At 36.0% G+C, this 16,462-nt stretch overlaps 2 protein-coding genes across 9 annotated transcripts in view; both read left to right on the top strand.

Annotated features, from left to right (window-relative positions):
* LOC104110573 (transcriptional corepressor LEUNIG-like) overlaps window positions 1–3,782 on the top strand; it is a 19,681-nt gene extending 15,899 nt beyond the window's left edge. For both annotated transcript variants that reach the window (XM_070195570.1, XM_070195571.1), the window contains 8 exons: window positions 143–184; window positions 386–536; window positions 1,106–1,209; window positions 1,309–1,455; window positions 1,698–1,853; window positions 2,313–2,429; window positions 2,526–2,744; window positions 2,964–3,782. In XM_070195570.1, the coding sequence (XP_070051671.1) occupies window positions 143–184; window positions 386–536; window positions 1,106–1,209; window positions 1,309–1,455; window positions 1,698–1,853; window positions 2,313–2,429; window positions 2,526–2,744; window positions 2,964–3,113 (1,086 nt within the window). In that variant the 3' untranslated portion in view covers window positions 3,114–3,782. The remainder of the gene's footprint in view (window positions 1–142; window positions 185–385; window positions 537–1,105; window positions 1,210–1,308; window positions 1,456–1,697; window positions 1,854–2,312; window positions 2,430–2,525; window positions 2,745–2,963) is intronic.
* On the top strand, window positions 3,704–16,462 carry LOC104089393 (transcriptional corepressor LEUNIG_HOMOLOG-like). 7 transcript variants are annotated; one of them, XM_070195553.1, is made up of 20 exons: window positions 3,704–3,758; window positions 3,842–3,954; window positions 4,045–4,152; window positions 8,388–8,485; window positions 8,871–8,980; window positions 9,062–9,582; window positions 10,031–10,079; window positions 10,163–10,250; window positions 11,368–11,400; window positions 12,293–12,342; window positions 12,447–12,674; window positions 13,024–13,155; window positions 13,299–13,340; window positions 13,528–13,678; window positions 14,258–14,361; window positions 14,448–14,594; window positions 14,839–14,994; window positions 15,453–15,569; window positions 15,666–15,863; window positions 16,076–16,462. In XM_070195553.1, exons 3-20 carry the CDS (start codon window positions 4,082–4,084, stop codon window positions 16,223–16,225), a joined length of 2,445 nt encoding a protein of 814 aa, XP_070051654.1. In that variant the 5' UTR covers window positions 3,704–3,758; window positions 3,842–3,954; window positions 4,045–4,081; the 3' UTR covers window positions 16,226–16,462. The 7 variants fall into 7 exon arrangements, with proteins under 7 accessions (XP_070051654.1, XP_070051660.1, XP_070051655.1 ...); XM_070195559.1 differs by having other exon boundaries at window positions 3,706–3,954; window positions 9,071–9,103; XM_070195554.1 differs by having other exon boundaries at window positions 3,706–3,954; window positions 9,071–9,582.

The raw sequence follows: 16,462 nt of genomic DNA, 5'->3' as shown, positions 1-16,462 counted from the left end.
GGCCTTAGATCATAAAGAAAGTAACTGATTTTATTTGAACATCTTGAAATTTCAGCAATATTTTAGCAGTACAAGAGTTGATGGAGACATTTGCATCTTCCCCTATTTGACCACTGATTTATTTACATATGTTTTGATTCAGAGGGGCAGAAAGAGGAAAGCTTCACCGAGTTCTCTGGCAGCTGTAAGATAATTTTTGTGCATCTACTTTAAAGCCCTTCATGTGCTGGTGTTTTCATTTCACTCTACCACTGACATCTGCATCTTATTGGGGATTGGACTTCCCTTTCTTAATTTGTTCTTGTCTCTCTGTCACCTTTATAGTCACTTGGACGAATGGTCGTCAACTTTATTCTTGCTCATTTAATATATTCCTGGCATGTAGGTTGGGAAAGGGAAAGCTACTACCGATCGTATTACGAATGACAATATTAACAGCTACTTATCCCGGGGAGATGCTGGTCTGATTGGTGCAAGTAATTCACTCGCTGCATTGAGAAAAAGTATTGCTGCTTGCATTGAATCTGACCGGAAAGGTAGGTTACAACAGTCTTAATGGGTCAAAAAAATTCAATATTAGAAAGGTAGTAATTTAGATAATTGACAACCATTAGTCTGCATTGAGGAGAAGTTTTTCTGCTCTCACTCAATCTGAATGGAAAGGTAGGTTACAACAAGCTAACAGTGATTTAAAAAAGGGAAAATGTCTATCTTGCAATACATTATCCCATCAGGGGTTCTTACTTTTGTCAAGGACTAGTAAATAACTAGTATTTTGAAATACATAATTCCATCAGGAATTAAGGGTGATAGTGTTATCTCCATATTATACCCTGCTTTATTCTTCCAGTTGCCACTAGTGCTTTAGGGACTACTGGAAGATTCATTGCACATATCTGACGGTGTATAGTTGATGTATGATAATTGTACTTTATCATTAACCTCTTTACTCAAAAGCAAGTAGTGATCTGGCAGCTTCTCATGGTGGCTAATAGATGGTGTCATCTGTAGGTTTCTTGTGAAATTTACATCTAGGATTTGAGATCAGGCTCCGTAGCTGCTAGTTATCGGCACAAAGGATAATTGAGTTCTTTTTACTTTGCAGGCATCTCTATTAAAGAGATTGGAAGTCTTCACGCAACACACAGCGAGCTCCTATGTTGCCACTTCCATTCACAAGGGAAGTTGTTGGCTGCTGCTGGACACGAGGTTTGTCATATTAACCTTCTACAGGATTCTTGTTGGTCAAATGGGAGAGCTTACCTCAATTTCTCCTGTTAATGAACTCGTACTGTGATCTATGTTTAGGTTGTGATTTGGGACTTGGAAAATAATGATGTTAACACTGGAGAAGGTCATGCTCATCTCGTTACAGATATCCGTTTTAAACCAAATTCAACAGTGTTTGCAACATCTTCTTTTGACAGAACTGTGATGATATGGGATGCAGCCATGGTACTACTATTTTCCATAATAAATTTCATTTGAGTCAATATTTGAGGAACTACGGTGTTGCTAAAACATCTTATGCTGTTTTTACACCTACTGGTCAAACTTAGATAATCTTTTTATTTTTCCTATGGCTATCAGGACGTTTCTGATAATGATAACTGTTTAATCTCTTAAGTTACTTCATTTTTCTTCTGTCTATTACAACCATGATACCGTACCTAATTCACCATCTTGTCTTAATCCAGCCAAGCAACCCTTTCCAAAAACTTGTGGGGCATGCTGATCATGTGATGTCCATAGATTTTCATCCATCAAAGGTGGGTCTTCTCAGTTCTTGTGATAGCAACGACGAGATTAGACTGTGGGATGTCAATGACGGTGATTGCAAACTCATTTTTAAGGTTGGTGTCTCCACTTCTTTTTGTAATTTTGATGAAGAGAGTGTCTCTACTTGACATAGGAAAGTCTCCTTCATTTGATATTTACCTGCTTTTCTGTTTCCATTTTAAATTTTACTTATCTACCTACTCTAAGTCATTGTTGAATCTGTTTTGCTCATGAATACCTGCATTTAGCATGTGGGAAAAGCCGATCCCAACTAGCTTGGGATTGAGTTGTAGTAATATTTGTTGTTGTTGCAAGGAATTTCAAGGTTTTCAATATCAGTAGGTCGTCACCATGTGAATACACATTCAAATAGGCCATTTAGGATATAAATGGGTTGAGTTTCATAATATTATTTGACGGATATAGGTACCACATTCAACAAGGGAAAGTACAGTGCTAAAGTGACTTTCTAGAAAGTTAGCTTTACTCAATTCACAAAAGATAGTATTGATTTGCTCTTGGTACAAACGCAGGGAGGTAGTAGACAGGTTAGATTCCAACCTCGATTTGGGAACCTTTTGGCATGTTCTACAGGAAATATTATTAATATATTTGATGTGGAGACTAACAGCATCCAACAACAGTTACAAGTAAGATGTTTTATTCCAAATCAAGCTTGTCTTAAATTTCTTATCTACTGCATTACTGTATCGTATTAATGCGGTCTCCTTTTCTCTGATATACAGGGACATGTCGGAGATGTCCGTTCTATCTGTTGGGATAACCGTTCTATCTGTTGGGATATGAGCGGGAATTTCCTGGCATCCGTGAGCGAGGATAGTGCACGGATATGGTGTGTCAGCGGAAGAAAGTGTTTACATGAACTGCGCTCCAGTGGCAATAAGTTCCAGTCATGCACTTTCCACCCTGACTGCGCTCAAATCTTGGCGATTGGTTCTCATGAGGTATGCTTAACAGATGAAGCTTTGAGCTCATAGATAAGTTCTTTGTAGACTTGGCTTGATTATTGTCTCTATATAGTTGCACAACAACAAATGTAACCTAGGATTATTCACATGAATCAGATGTAAGCATCTCAAAACGTGTTTCAGATAACTTTTTAGATGATCCTAGATTCTTTTGATATTTCATGAAGGAAAGTAACATGTCGAGTGTTGTTGCAGTTACTGGAGCTGTGGAATCCAATGTACCAGAGCCACATAACTTGGCCACACCAAGCACATGATGGCATAATTTCTTCATTTGCAGATTCACCTCCGACAGGAACCATAGCTTTAGTGAGTCATGACCGGTATATCAAGATATGGGAGTGATACTTTGTTGCATGCCAGTTTCTGCAACTATACCCCGTGTTCGCAGCTTCCATTATTAATTTACTATTACCCAACTATGCTTCTTGGTTTAAGACTTTTACTTGGGACAAAGCAAGAAGACGGTATTCTTGATTTTGTTGAGGGATACACACCATTTACGTGGAATGAGTTATTTGAGTGGCTGTATCACTACAGAAACAGTCACAAACTTTGATTGCATAGTTTCAAACTGTAGTTAATCTTGACCATTGTACTCTTCTGCCCTATTTTATTGTTTGTATTTTGAAATTGAATTTAAAATGTTTGTTTTTGTGTATTAAATACCTAATATAAAAATTTAATCAATGGATAAAATATCACATCAAAATTTAAAATAGAATAATTAAATGTACTTTACGTCTTAAATTGGAATGTTTATAAAATCAATATTATTAGTTAAAATGATATATTTTATTTTACATACTTTTGAATATAACATTATATCTCATACATTTAGAGAGTAGTATTTATTAGGTCTGATTTGGGAATTGGGATTGTTTTAAATTTTTTTTTAAAATTACTACTTATAATTATTCGATAGGATGTAACAGAAATAGGATCAAACAATCAATTCAATAACCTGATTGGGCCGATTCAATTTACCGGGTATTCCCATTACAAATCCCAAAATCTTCCTCATTGCTCTCTTACTGCTTCTGGAGGTTAATTAATCCCAATCAAAAACCCAGCACTCACAAATCACAGACACACACAAAATATGGAGTTGAAAGAATCGAGTAAAAGAGAAGAAGAATCATCAGCAAAAGCAGTACAGGTTGGAGCTTTGGCTCCTGGAATCAACGTCCGTATAGTTTCCCCCCTTCTCCGCAAATATGATGTTTTTAAACTTTAAATTCATCTGTTGTAGTTGATTTTTCGTTTTTGGGTTCAGGGTCATACTTGGTATACGCTAAGGAGTTGCATTTTTAATGTTGGGTTTGTGTCTTGCTGTTATATTGGACTTGGCTTTTTCGTCAAGTACTTTTCTTCTTCTTAGCAGGTATGTTTCAGCTTTTGTTATTCAATGTTGTAGATTTGATTTGCATTGGTGTATAGTTATTTTTGCCTACATGTTAATGTACTTGAAAACTGTCAAGTCAGCTTTGTATAACTGGATTAATCGATTTGGATAAAATAAGTAAATAATCCTTACTTTGGACGAATAGATTCCCACTTCAAATCTTTGATTTTGTGTAGTACCTGGAATAAGTGATAAAATGTAGAATTACAAGATCATGTAACTAGTTGACAGCATTTGTTGGATTATTTCTTTGGAAAATAAAGATTAATCTAGGACAAAGAAAGGTTTTCCTAGACTCATTAGGACTAATGGCCGAATGATCATCCTTAAGGTGTTCCGTTCCCTCTGTGCATCGTTTTCTCTACCAGCTGCAGAGACACAGAGCTGCAGAGACACACGTATTGCATTTTCCTAGAGATATAGACTGGATAGAGTCAAAGAGTATTGCAGACAAACTAAACACTATTTGTCAGCTGACATGGTCTAAAAATGACTTCCCTCGCTCTTTGGTAGAAGTTATTCTCCTTTACAACTATCTCAAATCTTAATTTCATATCTATTCTCCAACCAACACTTAGACATTATAATCAATCTTTAGTATAAATTTCATCAAAAAACTATCTGATTCGCTAACATTATTATCAATCTATAATCTAAAAAAATTCATAAAATATTTGAAAAACGTTTGGAAAATGTTTCCATCGTATCACCACCCTAAATAAAAAACAATTACTACTAGTACTTACTGTCTATTTTTCCAAGATATTGTCACCATCATGTGATTAATTGAGGAATATAACATACACTTTGTTAATCTTCATTCTGAGAATGAATTTACCTCACTAAAGTCTTTTTATGTCGAAATAGATACAAAAAATGCTTTCTCTTAAATAACATTTATGTTAGAGCTAGAAATTGACAAATCATTAACATCGACATAGGGGCAAATAATAACTTTTGACTTATTCTAATACTTATGATAAATGCAAGAATCAAACTTTACGTTGTTTTGGTGCCTATCTCAAGCCATTCCGATATGTCAAATGGGGTTTGGAACTGCCTTGCTTTGGAATCACAATTGCTCAAATATGTCATATTCTTTCCTAGGAAGTAGTGTTGAAGACATAGTAAAGTCGATAAAAGTCTATTCTCTCTAACAAATTAAGTTTTTAAACGAGATGGTTATACAATTTAACATGATTTTTATTGTTGATACAATCTAACATGGTAACAAAGCAGATAGAGGTCCTAGGTTCAAGTCTCACCGTCACTTATTGTTTTAAAAAAAAAAAAAAATCACATGGTTGATTTATAGAAAAAGACTCTGACCCGTACATGAGGTAGTTTTTTGAAACATAATTAAGTAAATAAAAGTATACTCCTTTAGTAGTTTAACCATTTAGATAAAGTGGGTTACCCAATTTATCACCTAGAACCAGTGTTTTTAAAAGCGAAAGAGCGAAAAGGCAATAAGGTCCATGGGACGTGAATCGAAGAGCGAGAAGTAAAGTACATAGTTCTTCGAAATGAAGTGCACTATTCACGACATTAAAAAATATCAAATATATATGAATTTAGTATTATAATGATCAAATTGTAATTAAAAAGCTACTTTCAGTATTCAACAAACAATAATGTATTAATGTCGATACTAATCCAGCTCAAAGTTGAGATACAAAGAATTGACCGTTTGTCACTTTGCGTGTTATTGTATGAAGCTCACACATCTATGAAGTGCATGGCTTCACCTATGAAGCAATAATCCATTTCTTTGCATTGTCTCATTGCTTTAAGTGACAAAATGATGTCTTGATAGCACTAGATGATTAAATGCTCCTTAAATGGAAATATGATGTTAATCTTTGCATAATATATAGATGTTATTACTAACTTACCACATTTGTAAGAGTTCATACATGCATGTTTGGAGCTAATGAAAATCTTCCTTTATCGTAATATGCGGTCCACCTGAACATTTTAACAAACATGAAGACATTTCGTTATGGTTTCTATTAAAAACCACTGGATAAATCTTAATAGGCAATCCAATGCCTTCTTTTCAGTATAACCATATGGCATTTGGAACCTATTGGCCTGACTAGTTCAGATTCATACCGCGTAAGGCCCATTTAAAGGGAAAATACTCAGGATCTCTTCATTCCCGGGGCTCGAACCCGAGAGCTCTGGCTAAGGGGGGAGGGATCCCATCCATCCCACCATACCCCTTGGTGATGCAATCCGATGACTTAATAAAAATAGTATCTATTCAACAATAATTAATTTCTTACTTAAGCTATACCATCTTATCAATCTTTTTTGTCTCAGATTATGTAATAAGAGTTTGCATAATCACAATGGCATGACTTTTATTGATATAAATTACTTGACTACCATTTTTTGGTAACTAGCTTTCGAAATTAATTAGTGGGTTAAAATAAAAGAATGTATGACCTTCAAAAAGCGTAAGTGGTTAGCAACAATTAAATCATATCTAAATTAGAATCTCAGTTTTCAGTTGTCATATAATCTCAAGTATTTCAAAATTATTCAATACCCTTGTACTTCTCTAAATTGATTGATAACTCCCTAATTGTTACTCTTTACACTACCAAGAAAATATCGTTTTTACACTATCACGACACTTCATAACACGTAACAATTAGCCTACAAGCTTGACAATGTAGCATAAAAAGATTGTAGATAATATAGTTAATAGATTAAACTACACTGACAATGTAAACTATTTTTATACTTTCAATTCGGATGTGTTAAATCAAAATGGAAAAAAAGAAGAAGAAAAAACAGGGGGTGAGAGGTTGTTTCTTCTTGAGGTATTTACGAGTTTAACCCATCTTGCATGGAATTCAGCTCAAAAATTGCTTAGAAACCGAAATGGTCAAAATTAACGAGTGATTGTCTAATTGTGAAAAGGTCTATTAGATTAGCTCAAATTTAAAAAGGTTCACTGTCTTTTTTTTGTCACCTCTTTTGGTTCGAAGCGTTAGGGGTTAAATATTGGAGTAAAAGTTGTTGTCTATTTGTCGCCTAAAAACGCAGGCTCGGACAAACAATTCATTAATCGTCTTTTACTGTGCTTCCTTCTTAGAATTGGCTTCTATTGTAACTTTGCTTCTGAGCTGCATTAACACCTAAGTTGCTCCGACACGGCAGTTTAGGTGCCGCACCCGTGTCGACACGACACTAGTACGGGTGTGGGTATGAGATCCATATCAGATCTGGTAAAACAATTTAGGGTACTTTGACCACGACGGATGGAAAATTTTGAGACGAGATACAATTTGATTCCCGAATCAAAACCAAAACTATGATAAATTTGAAGAAAATAGCATACCTTATCTAGGAAATTAATCCTTTACTTATCTACAACTTGAGAATAAAAAAGAATTCCACACTTTACAAGCTATACACAAGTATTCCACAAAATTTCTCATTATTTAGAATCTTTTATTTTTTAATTTTTTTATTTTTTAAAATTATTTTTAGATGGATCCCCGTACCCGTATCCGTACTAGGATCCATATCCCCGAATCTTAGAATTTATATTTTGACGGATCCGACCACTAGATCCGCACCCGTGTCGGACACCCGCACCCATGTCCGAGCAACTTAGATTAACACATCTTTATTTGCTTTTTGTTTTTCTTTATGGTACTTTCAATCAAAAAGAATACTTTACAAAAGGTAAATTTCCAAGGATAAAACTGTGGCATTGTCATTTTTACCGCTATACTAGGGGCCACCATTTCTCTATTTAAATCCAGTGTTTTGCTATTTTTTTCCCTACACTTTTGCATGGTACTGTCACTATCTCTCTCTCTCTCTCTCTCTCTCTCTGCATTCTTCTGTCTGTAATCCAAGTGGGATTTTGGTTCTTGAGACTCTTTCTTCATCTTTCCCAGTTGTTCTTGCTCAAACCTTCTTTCCCTTCCCTTTTCTGTGATTAAGTAACGCTTTGTTTTTGGTGATCATGGCCAGTTTGGAGGCTCGACGCTTGTAAGTTTTTATGTGTTCGCCAATTATTTTATAGCAAAAACTACTACGCCTCAATTGTTTTATACTTACATTTTTAATGATTGATACTCTTGATAATCTGTGCTTGTCTACTTTTCATTTGATTTTGGGTGTATGTGATTTTCCCCCTTTGTTTGACTGGTTTTAGTCATGCTTTTCTTTTATTTGTTTGTGTTTTTCAGACTTGAAGTTGTCATTCTTAATTACATGGTTAAGAGAGGTTTCCATCAGACTGGTGAGGTATTCGCCAGAGAAATTAATGCTAATCCAAATCCTGTTGGTAAGTAACTCCTTTTAATGAATTCTATTCTTTTATCAGATGCTAAAAACTGATCCTCTAATGAATTAAGATATGTGTTTTAGTAATGATTGTTATTTACCTGAAAGGGTTGTAAAATTCTCATGCTTAGTTTTGTAATTCTTACATATGACCATATGGTAGATTGTTGATCGTGTTGTTCTTGAAAAGTTTGCTAATAAGTTGAGGTCATTCTCTTTGATTCATGTGGTACATTCTAGTTATCTACTGTTGGATGTTTTTGAAAGTACTGTATTAACCGCCCTTCAGTAATTTAGAGAGACATGTATAATGGAGTTGAAGTTACGTGTTAACGTGATACAGGGCTTTGGAGTAATGATATGTGATATTTGTGATACTGTTTCAGCTATCAATTCTCCTGAAGGATGTCTGCAAGAGTGGTGGAATATATTTTATGAAGCATTCAGCTCTAGGTTCCCTGAGGTTGCTCTATTCGCGGCCGAATCCTTTGATAAGGTGTTACCCATAGAACTTTTCTAAATTATGTTCATGGTTAACTGATATGAAATAATTGCAAACTAATTTCTGAATTCTCAGGTCGCACAGACAGTGGAGAACGTTGTGTCTAATATCGGTCCTGTAAGTTCAACCTATGCTCCTTATCATACAGGAGAAAACATCTCTACTGTGACGGCATCCTCTCCTATGATGCCGTCCCCTCATTTGATGGCATCCTCTCCTGTGATGGCATCCAACGGTCCTGATCTTATGGACCCCTATATTTCAGATTTGTTGTCATCCATTTGTCCCAACTTGTTGCCAAATTTATCTCCTCCAATGGCATCTATTACTCCTGAAATGATGCCAACAGGGGGAGATGTCCTTCAGAATGGCTGTTCAATCATGCCAAGGACAGGGTATATTCTGCCCAGTTTCACACAATTTTCTGTTGGACCAAATATTCGGATGGTGCAAGGGCAACCATCATTAGATCTGCTGCCCGGAAGAATGCAAGAGCAAGCCCAGCATATGACTCCTTTAAGAGACGTGACATCAATTTTAAAGTTTCTTGAGATTAATAAAATGGATGGCATGCTTCCATCTGCAAGCAACTCTGGGTAATAGCATGCTATATTTATTGCTAAACTGATCATTCTCGTCGCATTTTGATCTATTTTACAATGCTTCCTTTGTCGCTTCAACGAGGATAAAGGTTGAGCACTTGATGCTATGTGGTTTTTGTTTCGCTTGGTCTGATATTATTGTCTTAAGCTGCTAAGGCAACGTAAAGAAAATTAGCCAAAATCACGTTATTATTCTGTCTTTGTATTGCTACTATGAGTTTCTGATATATTAAATATCAAGAGTTTCTTGTAAAACATGGCTATTAAGACGTGCTCTTTAGTCTAGTAAGCAGAACCTACTACTTAGCGAGTATTATGAGATAATCTTTTCACATTATCTTGATATTCCAAACATGTTTTGTATGTGAAACCATTACTTGCTTGTTGAAGTTATTGAATCAGAATCTTCTAATTTTCTATGATGCATGTCCATGTCTTTCAGCTATCCAATTCAGCAAATTCCAACGGTTCCTCCACAGTGGGAGGGCAGAGTATGTTTACATTTTCCCCAAACATATTTGCAAGCTTTTTAGTAGTTATTTGTAAATAATTGACAAGCTTTTATTCTTTCCAGGGCGACAGACGTGGTATAAACTTGGAAGGACCTATGCAGATGGAACCAAATCTTTATTTGCCTCCATGGCCAGAACATTCTGACGCGGGTTTGTTTGTATCTTGGCTTAAAATATTATGCATGTAGTTTATAGAATCTTTTGTCTTTGGCATTGATATTGTTGGATCATGGGTATGTGGACTGTCATTTAACTTTTACTCCTAAGTCAACTCGACGCGCATTGTGATAAACTGCAAAAGACTTTTAGCACTAAAATCCATTAGAATGATAAATTGCATACATCAAATAGCACTGGCTCAATCTTAATTTGTAGCAGTTGTAAATCCCTCTTCGTTTGGATTAATATATGTCTACCATAAACATCAAAATACTGTTTCTGGATAGGTTTCATTGTCAAGCTTAAAGGGAATAAGTCATATACTAAGTTTTTTGCTGTCTCGCTAGCTAACGTAGAAAACGATTTTAGGCCAGCAGTTGTTTCTATGTGAATCTCTTCCCGACCTGGTCAAGCCACATAGGCACCAATTGAGATGGGAATGACAGGTGTTTTAGATTTATAAATGAGGCTCACATGGGCCTAAGGTGGTCTAACGGCACCACTTGGGATGGGAATGACAGGTGTTGTAGTTTAATAAATGTGGCTCACATGGGCCTAAGGTGGCACTTATTACTTAGTTATCAAATAATACATGGTTGTTCAACTTCCACTCGCTCTACCTTAGCTTGTATATTTTGCAATTCAGACATGTGGAACCCTGAGATCAATAGTTCTGGAACATATTATTTTGACATAAGTATAAATCGAGTTGTTGACATAAGTATCAAGTATCAACTAATACATGGCTGTTTTTGTATAAATTTTACTTCGATTTTCTTCAATATTACATTTATATTATCAAAAAAAGAAGTTATTATTGTGAAAATATTTCCCAATATAATTCTGAGATTTAAATTTTTATACTAAAAATGTCTCCTTGAGCCGAGGAGCTATCGGAAATAGCCTCTCTGCTTCCACAAGGTAGGGTAAAGGTCTGCGTATACGCTACCCTCCCCAGACCCCACTTGTGGGATTTCACTGGGTTTGATTTTGTTGTTGTATAGTAAAAATGTCTCCCATTTTGAGTCTAAGATATAGATTTATTATACCGTGTGTAATTCAAGGTTGTCTCGAGTTTGAGGTTGATAATTTGATTGTTGCTACATTGAGTCGTGCTTGAACTTGTCTACATTTGTTCGAGGTGAGAACTCCAACTTGAAGCTAGTTTGATATTTGAGCTTGAGTTTGAAGTTGAGTAGTATAATACTTGAGGTGAGCTCAAGGATGAACGACTAAGCTCGGCTCGATCCAATTTCCATCTATGGATGGCTCTCATTTCCTTGGTGATTATGCAAATGGCTAGCGAGGCATTTGCTTTAGTAGAATCTACACAACTAAGATGATATAGGACATACCTTCCCATGTGGACAAAGATGCATGCTGCAGGTTGAAGTAACAAAAGGATAAACATAAGGCAGCTTAGGATTAAGATACCAAAGAAAGAATGTGGCACCCTCATTCAATGAAGTTCTTAAAATAGAATTTTGATATGATGCACTTCTTATTTGCATCTTTTTATCTTTTGGTTTTTGAAGATTTTACGCTGTATGTAGCAATTAATTTCCACTAGCTTGCTGAACAAGCTCTAATTACTGTGTTTCTTTGTTCCTGTTATAGTTTCATTTCTTCGATGATTAGATTCATTGTCAATTAGAAGTTTTGATATTAATGGACACTAGGCAAAACTAACATGGAAGGAAGTATGACATAAGCAGACAACTTTTAAACTTACATTCAGCAAAATAATCAGTTTTATGAGTGCCTAGCACTTGCAAGAATCACCATGAGATGTTCTCGCAGTGACAATATAGACAACGTTTTAAATAACTTCTAAAGATAGATTTTACAATGATCCCATCTATCTTATAGTTGAGGCTTAGTTGTTGTTGTTGATAAAATTTACAATGTAGGTTAGTAGATTAGCCACTTTATTTACTTTAATATATATGTTGGTACTTTTATGCACTTTTAGGTCTCCTCATCCTTTTTCTTTTTAAAATATTCTGTTGATTTTTCTTCCACTGTACCTGCAGGGAGCAACAGATCTCTCCAACAAGCATCTCATCAAGGATGGCCGTTAGTTGTGAGTGTCTTGAACTTTTGCATCAATCGAAATGTATAGTCCATTATGGTGTTTCAGTTCGGTTTCAACTTTAAGTTGATTCATTCCTTTTATATTCAACCCAGGGAGTTGGCCCAGTTTCCCCTGTCATTAACCATCAAGTTGTACATCCTAGTGTAATAGTACCGACTCAAAAGGAACAGTTTTTGAGAACTAAATTCTCTCCTCAACAGGATGTTTTACCAGAAGTGGCAGTTCAAACATTGGATGAGCTCAACTTTCCTGCCCCTGCAAGTTCTGGTGATTTCAATCGTATGCTCATTCAAGCTGGCTCGAGTGGCAAAGATGCAGGAGTAAGTTGAATACTCAACTAATCATGTCGCTCCTATTGATTGTAGCATGCTGCAATTATTTTAGCCGTGAAATAGACCATGGGTTGCTATTCAGGATTTTATGTTCTGTGAAATCTCTTTGTAAAACTTTGCACATCAAGTTATCAATTGTCAAAATAAGAGCAGTAAATTAATACTCTAAAAAGAAAGAGCCTATGTAGCAGAAAGAAAAAGAGGAAAAAACTTCAAAGTATTTGCAAAGCAATAACCAGATTGAGGACAAAATAAAGACTATCCTACTATACTGATGTGACAGATCTTTATCCTACCTCACTATTTCTTCTATTTGTCTTCTTCTGGTATTGAACAGATGCTTGGCGATAAAAATAAAAGAACCCTGGAGAATTTACCAGTTGACCAGCAAATATTAGCTCCTGCAGGAGGAAAGCAAATTGCAGTGCAGGAGCAAGTGAACCAGCTGAGACTGCAGTCTTCAAATAAGGTTGGCCTTAGATCATAAAGAAAGTAACTGATTTTATTTGAACATCTTCAAATTTCAGCAATATTTTAGCAGTACAAGAGTTGATGGAGACGTGCATCTTCCCCTATTTGACCACTGATTTATTTACATGTATTTTGAATCAGAGGGGCAGAAAGAGGAAAGCTTCACTGAGTTCTCTGGCAGCTGTAAGATAATTTTTGTGCATCTACTTCTTAAAGCCCTTCATGTGCTGGTGTTTTCATTTCACTCTACCATTGTCATCTGCATCTTATTGGGGATTGGACTTCCCTTTCTTTATTTTTTTCTTGTCTCTGTCAACCTTTATAGTCATTTGTATCAATGAGTATGATTTAATATATTTCTGTGCTATAGGTTGGGAAAGAGAAAGCTACTACCGATGGTATTACGAATGGCAATATTAACAGCTACTTCTCCCAGGGAGATGCTGGTCTGGTTGGTGCAAATAATTCGATCTCTGCATTGAGGAAAAATATTGCTGCTTGCATTGAATCTGACCGGAAAGGTAGGTTACAACAAGCTTAATGGGTAAAAAAAGAAATTCAATATTAGAAAGGTAGTAATTTAGATAATTGACAACCATTAGTCTGCATTGAGGAGAAGTTTTGCTGCTCTCACTCAATCTGAATGGAAAGGTAGGTTACAACAAGCTAACAGTTAACAGTGATGTAAAAGAGGGAAAATGTCTATCTTGCAATACATTATCCCATCAGGGGTTCTTACTTTTTTCAAGGAGCAGTAAATAACTAGTATTTAGCAATACATAATTCCATCAGGAATTAAGGGTGATACTGTTATCTCCATATTATTCCCTGCTTTATTCTTCCAGATGCCACTAGTGCTTTAGGGACTACTGGAAGATTCATTGCACATATCTGAAGGTGTATAGTTGATGTATGATAATTGTACTTTATCATGAACCTCTTTGCTCAAAAGCAAGTAGTGATCTGGCAGTTTCTCATGGTGGCTAATTGATGGTGTCATCTGTACGTTTCTTGTGAAATTTGCATGTAGGATTTGAGATCAAGCTCTGTAGCTACTAGTTATCGGCATAAAGGATAATTGAGTTCTTTTTACTTTGCAGGCATCTCTGTTAAAGAGATTGGAAGTCTTCACGCAACACACAGCGAGCTCCTATGTTGCCACTTCCATTCACAAGGGAAGTTGTTGGCTGCTGCTGGACACGAGGTTTGTCATATTAATCTTCTACAGGATTCTTGTTGGTCAAATGGGAGAGCGCTTACCTCAATTTCTCCCGTTAACGATATGTTTAGGTTGTGATTTGGGACTTGGAAAATAATGATGTTAACACTGGAAAAGGTCATGCTCATCTCGTTACAGATATCCGTTTTACACCAAATTCAAGGGTGTTTGCAACATCTTCTTTTGACAGAACTGTGATGATATGGGATGCAGCCAAGGTAGTACCTCTATTTTCCATAATAAATTTCATTTGAGTCAATATTTGAGGAACTACGGTGTTGCTAAAACATCTTATGCTGTTTTTACACCTACTGTCAAACTTAGATAATCTTTTTATTTTTCTTATGGCTATCAGGACGTTTCTGATAATGATAACTGTTTAATCTCTTAAGTTGCTTCATTTTTCTTCTGTCTATTACAACCATGATAACTTACCTATTTCACCATCTTGTCTTAATCCAGCCAAGCAACCCTTTCCAAAAACTTGTGGGGCATGCTGATCATGTTATGTCCATAGATTTTCATCCATCAAAGGTGGGTCTTCTCAGTTCTTGTGATAGCAACGACGAGATTAGACTGTGGGATGTCAATGACGGTGATTGCAAACTCATTTTTAAGGTTGGTGTCTCCACTTCTTTTTGTAATGTTGATGAAGAGAGTGTCTCTGCTTGGCATAGGAAAGCCTCCTTCATTTGAAATTTACCTGCTTTTCTGTTTCCATTTCAAATTTTACTTATCTACCTACTCTAAGTCATTGTTGAATCTGTTTTGCTCATGAATTCCTGCATTTAGCATGTGGGAAAAGCCGATCCTAACTAGCTTGGGATTGAGTTGTAGTAATATTTGTTGTTGTTGCAAGGAATTTCAAGGTTTTCAAGATCAGTAAGTCGTTACCATGTGAATACACATGCAAATAAGCCATTTAGGATATAAATGGTTGAGTTTCATAATATTATTTGACGGAGATAGGTATCACATTCAGCAAGGGAAAGTACAGTGCTAAAGTGACTTTCTAGAGAGTTAGATTTACTCAATTCACAAAAGATAGTATTGATTTGCTCTTGGTACAAACGCAGGGAGGTAGTAGACAGGTTAGATTCCAACCTCGATTTGGGAACCTTTTGGCATGTTCTACCGGAAATATTATAAATATATTTGATGTGGAGACTAACAGCGTCCAACTACAGTTACAGGTAAGATGTTTTATTCCAAATCAAGCTTGTCTTAAATTTCTTATCTGCAGCATTACTGGATCCTATCAATGCGGTCTCTTTTTCTCTGATATACAGGGACATGTCGGAGATGTCCGTTCAATCTGTTGGGATATGAGCGGGAATTTCCTGGCATCCGTGAGCGAGGATAGTGCACGGATATGGTGTGTTAGCGGAAGAAAGTATTTACATGAACTGCGTTCTAGTGGCAATAAGTTCCAGTCATGCACTTTCCACCCTGACCGCGCTCAAATCTTGGCGATTGGTTCTCATGAGGTATGCTTAACAGATGAAGCTTTGAGCTCATAGATAAGTTCTTTGTAGACTTGGCTTGATTATTGTCTCAATATAGTTGCACAACAACAAATGTAACCTAGGATTATTCACATGAATCACATGTAACCATCTCAAAGAGATAACTTTTTAGATGATCCTAGATTCTTTTGATATTTCATGAAGGAAAGTAACATGTCAAAGTGTTTTTGCAGTTACTGGAGCTGTGGAATCCAATGTACCAGAGCCACAGAACTTGGCCACACCAAGCACATGGTGGTATAATTTCTTCATTTGCAGATTCACCTCCGACAGGAACCATAGCCTCAGTGAGTCACGACCAGTATATCAAGATATGGCAGTGATGCTTGTTTCTTCGTGGATCAAGATACAGCCATCAAACTTGTTTCTTTCTCTTCTTATTGGAGGATTTTTATATGATACCTTGGCCATTTACATAATCATAAAGAGATGATTCCTTATTTATAGGAATCAGTTTATTTGTCATTAATTGTTATACAATGGCAATACTTCCAAAGATCTTTTTATACTATATTAGAAAGGTATTTTCAATGCAATGCTATTCACTTTGGATGCCTCGA

This window comes from Nicotiana tomentosiformis, chromosome 2 (assembly GCF_000390325.3).
Source record: "Nicotiana tomentosiformis chromosome 2, ASM39032v3, whole genome shotgun sequence".
Classification (NCBI taxonomy): Eukaryota; Viridiplantae; Streptophyta; class Magnoliopsida; order Solanales; family Solanaceae; genus Nicotiana; species Nicotiana tomentosiformis.
Note: the sequence above shows the minus strand (reverse complement) of the source record. Positions and strands in the feature narration are given on the sequence as shown.

Excerpts from the sequence above, each read along its gene's own strand:
- LOC104089393 (XM_070195553.1), top strand. The coding sequence starts at position 4,082 with ATGTTGGGTTTGTGTCTTGCTGTTATATTGGACTTGGCTTTTTCGTCA. Across the intron at positions 9,583-10,030 it reads CCATCTGCAAGCAACTCTGG|CTATCCAATTCAGCAAATTC; the intron begins GTAATAGCATGC and ends CATGTCTTTCAG. Across the intron at positions 13,679-14,257 it reads CATTGAATCTGACCGGAAAG|GCATCTCTGTTAAAGAGATT; the intron begins GTAGGTTACAAC and ends TTTACTTTGCAG.